The 10,573-nt window shown below is 44.9% G+C and overlaps 2 protein-coding genes across 3 annotated transcripts in view; both read right to left on the minus strand.

The window, feature by feature from the left end:
* LOC137590339 (phosphofurin acidic cluster sorting protein 1) overlaps window positions 1-750 on the minus strand; it is a 39,324-nt gene extending 38,574 nt beyond the window's left edge. For both annotated transcript variants that reach the window (XM_068307894.1, XM_068307893.1), the window contains exon 1: window positions 223-750. In XM_068307894.1, the coding sequence (XP_068163995.1) occupies window positions 223-377 (155 nt within the window). In that variant the 5' untranslated portion in view covers window positions 378-750. The remainder of the gene's footprint in view (window positions 1-222) is intronic.
* Window positions 751-3,677: 2,927 nt separating this feature from the next.
* sf3b2 (splicing factor 3b, subunit 2) lies at window positions 3,678-10,362 on the minus strand. The gene is made up of 22 exons (XM_068308036.1): window positions 10,195-10,362; window positions 9,724-9,770; window positions 9,427-9,477; window positions 8,941-9,171; window positions 8,667-8,717; window positions 8,362-8,449; window positions 8,089-8,183; window positions 7,691-7,799; window positions 7,419-7,516; window positions 7,035-7,265; window positions 6,788-6,910; window positions 6,629-6,709; window positions 6,312-6,539; window positions 6,069-6,218; window positions 5,886-5,975; window positions 5,700-5,807; window positions 5,504-5,611; window positions 5,180-5,322; window positions 4,887-4,988; window positions 4,492-4,591; window positions 4,164-4,355; window positions 3,678-4,059 (listed from the first exon to the last, which is right to left on the minus strand). The coding sequence occupies exons 1-22, from the start codon at window positions 10,322-10,324 to the stop codon at window positions 3,988-3,990; spliced, it is 2,628 nt and encodes an 875-aa protein (XP_068164137.1). The 5' UTR covers window positions 10,325-10,362; the 3' UTR covers window positions 3,678-3,987.
* Between the last annotated feature and the right edge of the window lie 211 nt (window positions 10,363-10,573).

Consider the following 10,573-nt stretch of genomic DNA (forward strand, 5'->3'; position numbering starts at 1 on the left):
TGGAGATTATGTCCAAAAGGGAGGTGTAGAAAGGGTCAGAAGAGGCAAGTAGAGCAAAGAAAATGGTGATCATTTTGGAGTGACCTGTTATTATGACATATGCGTGCATCCTTTTTCACATGAGCTGCTTTTCAAAAGGATATGCGTCTATTTAACCCCCCATGTAAACACACATGGGGGGGGGGTTTGACATCCACACATCCCTTTATGGAGTTGACATACCTCGGCACACAGCTGGGCGAGGAGCGGTCCACCTCCCAGGTAGCGTACAGGTTCATGTGGACCGGCCGGTTCGAGGTGATGCTAACCGGCTTGGAGGGCTGCAAGTGCGGGGAAGGGACGCCCCCAGTCCGCGGGAGCCCTCCTCGCTCCGACATCCTGGAGGCTGAAAACTGGCTTTCAGGGGCAGCTGGTGGGACGGATACCCGTAGTCGCCTGGCTTCGCCGTGTTAGAGTTGCCCTTTTATGGGGGGTATCTCCTCTCTTCACCTCTTCAAAGGGTCCTGGCGGTTAAACCTGAAATGCTCGCGCGCCTAACGCAAACGGAGTCGGGTCTGGTAGCGCTTCACATCGCATTCGTCCTTGTTGTTTACCCGGGTAAATCGGCGCTTTCCGCAGGTTCGCCGCTCTCCAACCCTCCGCGCTTCAACTTCACGTCGGCTCGCTGTGTTTTGGTCGCTGCTAATCGGGGCAGGAAGCGGAAATTTCACCCACAACGAGGAGAACGCGACGAGCTACGCCTTTTCAACAGAGGACGTAAGGCACGAGGGAGAGAGAGAGAGAGCGCGAGGGAGAGAGAGAGAGAGCGCGAGGGAGAGAGAGCGCGAGCGAGAGAGAGAGAGAGCGCGCGCGAGAGAGAGAGCGCGAGACACACACACACACACACGGGGGGGGGGGGCTACCCGCTGGTTGTGTTGTGCTCGTTCTCTTATTTTATTTGGCTAAATGTGCCGTTTATCATCGTTTTTTTTTACTAAAATAAACGGTTTTACTAGTTCAATCAACAGCTATAACACGTCTTTTCAAAAAAAAAAAAAATATATATAACACAAAACTTTTTCCACATCAATTTAAAACAATCTCAGTGCCAATATTGACCCGTCATTGTTTCGCAGCACCTTAGAATTGATCTTAATATGACAGTACTTACATTTGTATTGCACAGTATTAGAGCAAACTCTCCCATACAGTAAAAGAACTCGTATCCCGATGATTTAATGGAGATTAATGTGATTACATTTGTAAATAGTTTTACTTTCAGGTTAGCCTCAGGTGTCGCTGAAATGATCTGTCCTTCACGCGCATGCGCAGGCGCACACCTGCCTTTAGATATCCAAAGGTGAAAAACCGGTTACCTGCTTTAAATTCAGACTAACTTCGTTAAACCTGCACCTGCAAGAAGACTAAACTAAAACTAAAAAAAAGCTTTAACCTGTCATTTGCATGATAAAAATGCTTGTCTTTTTTTAATTTTATTTATTATTTATACTTTTGTTTACCTCGTAATCATCCGCCGGAAGGAACACATTATCCATTTAATTGTGAAATGCATCCCACGCTGCAGCTCCACGCGTGGAGACAAATGGATGACACCCTCAGGTGACAAATGCATGACAGTTTCTGTCTCACAATACGAATCAAAAGGGAACCTACACATTTCGCAAGAGTTGCAGGCAGATTTTCCACATCTGTGGTCTTCGAAACAACAAATATGATGCATTTAAATAAAGACGGATTATTTTACAAGAAAAAAAAAACCATGTGTAAAACATTTTGTGGAGCACAGTCTGATAAATCATCTTGGACATAAATCACTTGAATGCATCAAAAAAAAATTGGTTAGTGCTTCCTCCTATGATGATCAGATGATCACAAATTAAACCCGCTCAGAGTCGTCACGTGGTTCTCCCCGTTCTGTCAATGATCAGACGTGTGATTGACACTCACTGGAAACACGCTGCTCTTTTTAACGCGTCTCTTCCGCCGCTGATAAAGGGATTAGAATCAAGCGGATTATAACGTGGTCACGGGATAATCCCGGGTTGCTTTTTACACAGAGATTTAAATCTGCCAGGTCATCAAGTGATACTGTGAGCTCTAATGCTAATGTCAAATAGCCTATAAGAGTTTATATCACCTCTTATAGGCTAATATATGCTGTTTTCAACATTTTACTGTTTATTGATATTGTGCCTACTTCCAGCTAAATTATGATGGTTTGCAGATGATTTCCTTTTCTCCTTGTATTTACAATACTAAATAAAGACAGTAATTATATAAGTGAAGGCTACAATTTGCTCTATTGAATGCCAGATATACGAATAGAGCCCGGGATATTCAGTTAACCCTTTAAAGCCATTCAGGATATTGGTAATTCTACATCATAAGTTTTACATTTTTCCCGAAAAACTTCATACAGTATACTGAATACAATCACACATTTTCCATTGCGAAACAATTCTGGATTTAGCCATAATTATACAAGTTAAAGCTCACAAACAAAGATTTTTGGACTAATTTGTCAGACGGCTCCATTAGACCTTATATTGCAAAAATTGTATTATTCTGGCGATTATTTCATAGTTCGGGGTTCAGCGGGTTAATAATCGTCAAAAACAAATGGATTTAAAAGCAGAATTAACTTTTTTGCGTCAAAAAACAAAACGTTTGATTAACATAAATATTTCATTTTTCTGTCTATTGAATCATAAATCACCACAGCTCTCATAAAGTAAACAATTTATTTCGCCTACATACAGAATGTTTTAATGATGACAAACTTTTATCTGTGTTGGTTTTTTTAATTTTTCTTACAAGCCATTAAGTAAAGAACAAATAAATTTTACTTGATAATTATTGAAGACATGATTGTGACACGCATGATGGATATATGGATCACTGAATGGATGATTCGGATTTATCTTTCATACTGACTCAATGAAGGAGTTCTGGAAAAGAATACTTCTTCAGTGCCAGAAAATGACGTCATTTCCTCCTGAACTGGCACGTTGCTCACTCTTAAAGGTGACACAACAAAGTTTTGGAGACTGTCGTGCGCGTGTAATCACGTGCTCCACTCTTTTCATCAACGTGCGACCGCAGCGACGTAAGTAGGTCACTGTTCCAGACGGTCAGGTGACCTTCGTGTTCAGAGGACGCGCTCTCCCCCTAGCGGCCGGGATGAGAACTGCTGATTGCTGCATCGCATAATAACTTCTATCCGTTGAAGTCACTTCAGAGGAATGAGATTACAGTAAATCTAATAGTTTACTGTGTAAATTTACATGTATGTTTATGTTCATGGGGGAAAGGGAAGGGTTAGTAGACTGAGCAGTAATAATGCAAAGAATAACGAGGCAAAAGTGAGCAAAAGTTAATTTGCACAAGTTCAAATGAGGATAAAATTGTAAATGTAAACCAGATGTCGTAGGCAACCCCTAAGGGTTTCTGTAGTTTATGGATGTTACCTAAATTGTGTTTAGTTGTGGAGATTCTGATATACTTAAGTATATAACTAAAACTCACAAACAAAATACACACAACACACCTCAGTTCATGTGGCTATGGTTGTGTGACAGTTGGCGTGACTCCTAGTGAGCGCTCCTTCTCCACCCTTCACGCTACAGACTGACAGAACACACAGAAAGGAACCTTGCGAGGGGGGGGGGGCAGCATGGTGAACTCTTGTTATCACTTCATTTATTTACAAAAACAGAAAAAAGAACAGGGTGACATTGAGAAAAAAAACAACAAACTGCAGCGTCAAAACAGAGGAAATATACGTCATCGCTCTGGAGTGACACAGATGTACATGAGATACGTCACAAAATCAATCTATTTATTGTTTTTTTTTTTAAAAAAGGAACAGAAACTTGTGTGAACTGCTACGGGTCGATCGGACGACTGGGATCGCAGATCGTGTCCCTTCAGGTAAAAAAGCTTTTCCTCTCATTTTCTCGCAGCTCTTCTTCTTGGACTCTTTCTACTCTAAAACTTGAACTCTTTGTATTTCTTGGCACCGCCTCGCGTGTCCTGTGGCTGGGCCTTCCTCTTCTTTTGCTGAGGAGGTGGAGAAGAAAGGTGATTAATAATCGAATCACCGGTATAAACAGTCTCCCCGAACGGATCGATCAATTCATTTGCGTTATGTTTTAATCCTGTACCTTCTGTTTGGCAGCGTGTTCAGCCACCATGTCGCTGAAGTCCTCCTTCTCCACCTGGGCCTGCTGCTCCCTGACGTGCTCCTCGTATTTCTGCGTCATGGCCATGGGGTCCAGCTCCAGCTCCTCCGGGGCCAGGGCCACCTCCACGCCCTGCGACTCCTGCCCGCTGCCCGTCTTGCGACTCACAATGGCCTGAAGAGAGGAAGACGGAGGTTAAAACACGTCGACGGACTGTAAATCATCGTGCAAATCAATCGACCTGACATGGGATCACGGCAAACAGAGGGGGGGTGAAGTGGGATTGGACCCCCACACACAGCTCACTTACCCCTGACATGTCGTAGATGTGCGTCGAGGCCATCATGGCTGCTCCAACCGGCCCGGTTCGTCTCTCTGGGAGGACGGTGAAAAGCTGAGGCGTCTCGTTTCTGTGAGAAGGACGGACCGAGAAAATGTTAGAGCTTCGGTTAGTTCTCAGTTGTCACGGATCAGCTGAGAAATATTCACAATACTATCATAATAAAGAAAAAAAATAAATCATTCATCAAAGTTTACACGGCGGCGTCTGGCTGTTTTGTGGATTCAAAGCTCTTTCAGTGAATCCATTAACTGGAAATGAAATGTCAGACGCGTCCTCTGCTTCCAGCGTGTCTCCAACCCGAACAGCAGGAGCGCCTTTTGTGGGAGTAAATGAGAAATTAAAGCGGCGACAGAACGACTCACCCGTCCATGGCCTCTTCGATTTTCTTCTTCCTCAGCTCGATCAGCTCCGGGGTCTCCATGCCGGCGGGTACTGATGAGAAGCCGCCGGGGGTGATCAGACCACTGAAACAAACCACACGCAAGGAATGATGAGTTTAACCACGCATAGCCCTGTCCTTGAATGCATCTTGTGTGCTTGAATGACCAGGAAGTAAACGGTGTCACTCAGTCATGCAAATACAATATAGAGTACAGAAAATAAGTAGATTGTCGGATAAATACTTGAGATGCCTTCAGGTGAAATTTATACAAACCTGTCAGCCGGAGTGAAGAATCCGGTTTCGTCCGGCTTCTCTTCGTCGCTCTCCTCCTCCTCTTCTTCCTCTGAGGACTCCTCGTCCGAAGGCTCCAGTTCTCCCCAGGGTGTGTGATCCACCTCCTCCTCCTCCGCTTTGGCCTGATCACAAACACACACGTTTGTTCGACTTCAAAACCTATATTAAAAAGGACTAATTAAATTACGATGTACCGTAACAGAATTGATCAGGATCAGTCCAGAAACTACGCAAAATAACTGTACTTTTTCATCAATCTTACATTGGCAGTGTTTGTTTGTGTCTGTGTGAGACGCTGCGCACCTGGAAGTCTGACGAGTTGGTTCCAAACACGTCGCCGTATAAAGGTTTGCCCATTTCGTCGACTGGCGGCTTCCCCCAGCCCCCGGCGTGATAACCGAACGTACAGTTCTAGCAGGCAGAGGGAAAACATTTGCATTAAACACCACGACAAACTGGTTAAGTACAGCTGAATATCTCCATGGGGGAGTCGTCTTACGTCTGGGATGGGGGAGTTGAGTCCGGGGATCTTCAGATTGGGGTAGGATGGAGGGGGGCCGTACCTCTGCATGGCGATCAGCCAAGGCGGGGGCACCTTGTGTGCGTTCTGGAATAAAGAGACAAACGTGAGTTGAGAGAGACGCGGCCGTCTCTGCTGTGATCGCTCCGACGTCGCTGATCTCACCGGTCCGACGGGCATCCCCAGAGCGATGCGCAGCTCGTCGGATAGATCGCCCGGCTTCTTCTCCTTCAGTCGAGTCTCAAACTCTTTTCCCTGAAGAGATTCAAAGACAAAGAGTCAGTTTGAACAGATTCTTTGCAATGTGTGCACAGGAACAGTAAAAGATCTGATGAAATTCTCTGGTACCTCATAGTAAAGGTCTCCGTGGATGGTGAGTTTGGGTTTGATCTGCCATTTGAAGAAGGCGTCGTGGAGCTTCTGGTAGTCGATGTCGATCTTTCCCATCTTAGGACGAACCTTCTCTCTCATTTTGGTCTTCATGGTCTTGGCGTCTTCCTGCGGAAAGAAAAAAGAAAATGAAGCTCCACCTGACTTTTCTTCCTCACCTCTCCTCAGCGAAACAAAACCGCGGCTGTTTGCCGTCCCAACCTTTTCCTGCAGAGCCTCCCTCATCTCCTGGATCCCCGTTTTCTTGATGAAGTCGGGCAGCTCGAACGGAGGCTTCTCTATGCCTCTCTTGCCCTGCAGGTACTTTCTTTTGAAGCACCAGTGACGAGGCACCGGCACCGTGTTCCTGGTGGCCTTCAGGTGCACCAGCAGCTTGGGTTCCTGGGCCGTCACGTCGTGCATCTCCACCACATCAGGACGAGTCACCAGCTGGAGCGAAGGGAAAGAGACAAGAGTGAAATGACAAATAAACCCCACTTGGTCTTCTTATAACAGTTTTTGTTATTTAATTTATTTACCTGCTTAAGTTCAGCCACAGTCAACCTGTTCATTCTCCTCAGCTTCTTCTTTGACAGTTTCGGTGCATCTGCTCTGACATCCTGCGCATCAAAACCAATCATCTGTTTTAACATATACCAACTAGATTTCATTCTCTGAATAGTTTGAAGAATTCGAACCTCGTCGCTATCGTCGCTGTCTTTCTTCTCTTCCTCAAATCCCTTCTTCCGCAGCACAGCTGTCTCCAGCTTCTCCGCTTTCTCGGGCTCCTTCTCCTTCTCTTTCTTCACATCATCGGTCAGCTAGAAAAGGAGAACATAACTGTATTATGGCAAAATTAAAGCGTAAACTTTACAGTCTCCTACAAACGAGACATTAGACACACAGTTATGTGCAGTACAAAAATAAAACACGCTGCGAAGTTACCTTAAAAGCCTCAAAGATCCTCTTGAAGAAGATGTAGTTGGGGTCGTAGATCTCCGGCTCCTCGGTGACGTACTCGATCTCCACCTCCGACTCCTTCTCCTTGTCCTTGTCTTTGTCCTTGTCCTTGCTGCCCCCCTTTTGCTGCTGCTGCTGCTGCTCCGCCTGCTCTTTCTTCTCCTGGGCTCGTTTCTGCTTGCTCCTTTTCTTGCGGTTTCTGCGTCTGCGGTTTTTCTGAAGGCCGACCGAATAAAGAAAAATTGAAGCAACATAAAACGAGTGCGATGAAATGATGCAAGGAAAAAAAAAAAAAGGGCTTCATGCATGATGTCCTGCTAACGCCAAACTAAAATAGAACTGTGATCTTTGACGCAAAGCAAGACTTACATCTTTCTTGGACAGCTGGCTGCTGTCGTCATCGGCCTCAGACGTGGCTAGAGCAGATGAGTTCATCTCCGCTCCCTCGTCATCGTCGTCTTCCTCTTCTATAAAGGCAAAGATGACAAACAGGACCAAGATGAATCATATTATGAACATAAGCGCCTGCATTTATCATCCAATGGACACATCCACAGGAAACATCCTTAGAGTAACTTCAACTATCCAGAGTTTCAGATTCAATTCCTCGGTCGAAACAGAAAAGACGCGTCTGTACCAACCTGCAGGGTCGGTGAGCTGCTCCTGTCTGATCTCCTTCAGCTGAAGTATCTTCTCCAGAACTTGAGGGATCTTAGGCCCGCTAACACTCACCTCCTCGCTCTGCCACAACTGGAATGGAAGAGAAAAACTTGTTCACCGTTAATCAGTAAGAGCTGCCTCAAAAAAAGAGGACCTTTTAATGCCTAAAATACAACAAAAATACCTGAAACTAATTATCAGTGATGCTATTTTTGAGTGTAGGGAACCAAAAAGCTACAACTTTTAAACATAGAAAAGAAAAAAGAAGGTAAAGGAAGAGCTAAACCACTAGTAGACCAACATCAGTTAAACAAACAAAATGTTCTGCTTCCAGACATGGAAAATACCAAAGAAAGACAAGAAAAAAGTGTTTGCTCACTTCTCTGGCATCTTCTCCTGGAGGGGGCGGCACTCTCTGATTCTGGATGGGTAACATGCTGACACCAGGGGGCAGCGGTGCGTGAGGATCCAGACCTGAAGGAAGCATCAAAAGATTTAAATGTTTGGCCTTTCTTATGACGTAAACATGTCTACCAAACATGTAGGGGAACAGGTCTCCTATAGAGCTTTTCTTCGGGTCAGTTTGAACTGAGTAAACCTCACCATGGGTGAGTTACCGTGGCACAGGTAGAAGGAATAATCGACAACATACCTCTTACAGCGACGGCGGTGGGCAAGGATCTGGGTCCCCCAATCTGTGCCATCTCCTGCTGATGCTCCTGTTCCAGCAAAACAGCAGCCTGATTCCCAAGCAGAGAGGTGAGGAGGAAAGAAATAAGTTATTAAAATCTGGAGTTAAAGGGAAAAAAATACACCAAAAGATGCACTAATTGTTTTGAGGGATTAGAGTCAAAGCGTATAAAAATAAAATTCCTTAAAAGTGAAACATTCTTCAAAATTTTGTGTCGAAAGTGAAGATGAATGATTTCGGGAAACGGAAAAACTTCATCGACTCACCCTTGTCTGCTGCTCCAGAAGATCATGTTCATCCATGACATGGGACTCGCCCTGTGACACGTAGACACAACGATTCATTGACTAAAAGTCACTAAAATGTTGCTCTGCTGAATTCTTTCTGCCTATTCCTGAGTTTCATGCGCACAGCAGAGTAATTTTGATGATATCTGCTGTACATTGACAGTGGTAACTCCAAAAACAATGACACCTGTATTTTTATTTTAAAGGGCGAACAAGCAGCTCCCCATCAACCTGCAGCCCTGCCCCCCCTCACCTGATGCTTGGCCCTCTCCTCCTGCTGTAACACCATGGCTGCTCTCTGCTGGACCATCTTCAGCTGATCGTCCTGCGACATTCCCGGAGGGGGCAGACCCGGAGGCTCCATGCTCATGTGCATGCCAGGTGGAGGGGGTCCCCCGGGCATCATGCTCATGGCCTGGAGCATGCCCATACCAGGAGGCATCGGTGGCATGGGCATCGGGGGCAAGGGAGGCATTCCTGGCACCTGGAAAGATGAGAAGATGTGTTGGTGTGATTTGACATTATAACTACAAGCAATGAATATACCTTGTTACAGCTTTAATCAGAGACATCAAGAATGATTCACCATTGTTGTGCTACAACAGGTTTGTTTGACGGAAATATGTTGTGCATTTTAAAAAAAACCCTTGCAGCTGCAAAAGCATTATGTCTGGTCACAATGTTGTTGACAAAATGTGCATCTATGGTAAATTTGAAACGTGTTCCCAGTGGAATTTACCTGTGATCCCATGGATTTGTCATCGTTAGGTTTGCTGAGGAGTATCCCAGTCTGCAAACACACACAAGGACAAATTAAGACACTGGCTTTTTCATCTGACACCCTGATTGTTGTGTATTGTGTGTTTGAGTAAACAGTTGCCTCTGAAGGACACATTAGGGCATTTCCCTGGTGAACAAATGTGAAGCTGTGCAGTTGTTCATTTAGAGGCGCAGCCAGCATGCTAACAGTTACACAACACTGATCTATTTTGAATGAAGTTTTTCAACAACAAAGCAGAGAACTTGCTAAACTTACCTGCATCATGTAGCCCTTCAGTCTGTCGATCAGCTCCTCCCTCGGACCTGGAACAGGACGAACAGTTTAATTAAGCAGTGATGGCTTGTTACTGCACTGGAACATCAAAACAATTAACGTATCTTTCACAACTTAGTTAAGAAGTTTAATATTCACCAAAGATATACCGTCAACTATGAGTTACGTAATAAATTCTTACTTTTACTTTAGCTGATGCTTGTCTCTACACTCAATGTGTCATTATTAATGCGCTATAATTGCTGTTGCAAGTCATATTTTCAATGAAACTGAATTTTAAATTTTCTACCATAAATAAATAATGTTCCTGAATATTAGTTGCAATGAGTGTAAACACACAACAGGCCTGGAAAGATTGCATTTCGCTAGCTAGCGTTAGCAACTTGTTAGCTTCTGCTAGCTAAACACAGTCCATTTCTTCGGCGCTCTGCGTCTCCCGTGGACTTTTCTTACCCATCGTGGGCGCTCCTAGCTGCCCCAACTTTGACTGGAGCTCCGCGTTGCTCCATGAATTCAACGCGGCTATAGCGCTCCCTAAATCAGCCGGCAGGGAGTCGGTGCCCGGTGGTCCGTCGGATGCCATGTTGAGGGATTTCTAAGGAACAACGGCGGCAGCGGAAGTATTACGAGCGGAAGTCAAGACACGCACGCGGCAGAGAATTTACGTTGTTTCAAAGCCTGACGGGAAACCCTCAATCGCAATCCCTGATGGGATATGAAGTCCCAAATGAGGAACAGGGCATTTACTAATCAGAGCCACTAGATGTCAGTGTTCAGTCTTTGAATCGTGACATTCGTAAAACATTTCTTACAGTGGTTTACTTATATTATT

This window comes from Antennarius striatus, chromosome 23, assembly GCF_040054535.1.
Source record: "Antennarius striatus isolate MH-2024 chromosome 23, ASM4005453v1, whole genome shotgun sequence".
Lineage (NCBI taxonomy): Eukaryota > Metazoa > Chordata > Actinopteri > Lophiiformes > Antennariidae > Antennarius > Antennarius striatus.

Excerpts from the sequence above, each read along its gene's own strand:
- sf3b2 (XM_068308036.1), bottom strand. The coding sequence starts at position 10,324 with ATGGCATCCGACGGACCACCGGGCACCGACTCCCTGCCGGCTGATTTA. Across the intron at positions 8,450-8,666 it reads TTCTGGAGCAGCAGACAAGG|GCTGCTGTTTTGCTGGAACA; the intron begins GTGAGTCGATGA and ends CTTGGGAATCAG. Across the intron at positions 5,323-5,503 it reads CCAACTCGTCAGACTTCCAG|GCCAAAGCGGAGGAGGAGGA; the intron begins GTGCGCAGCGTC and ends GTTTGTGATCAG.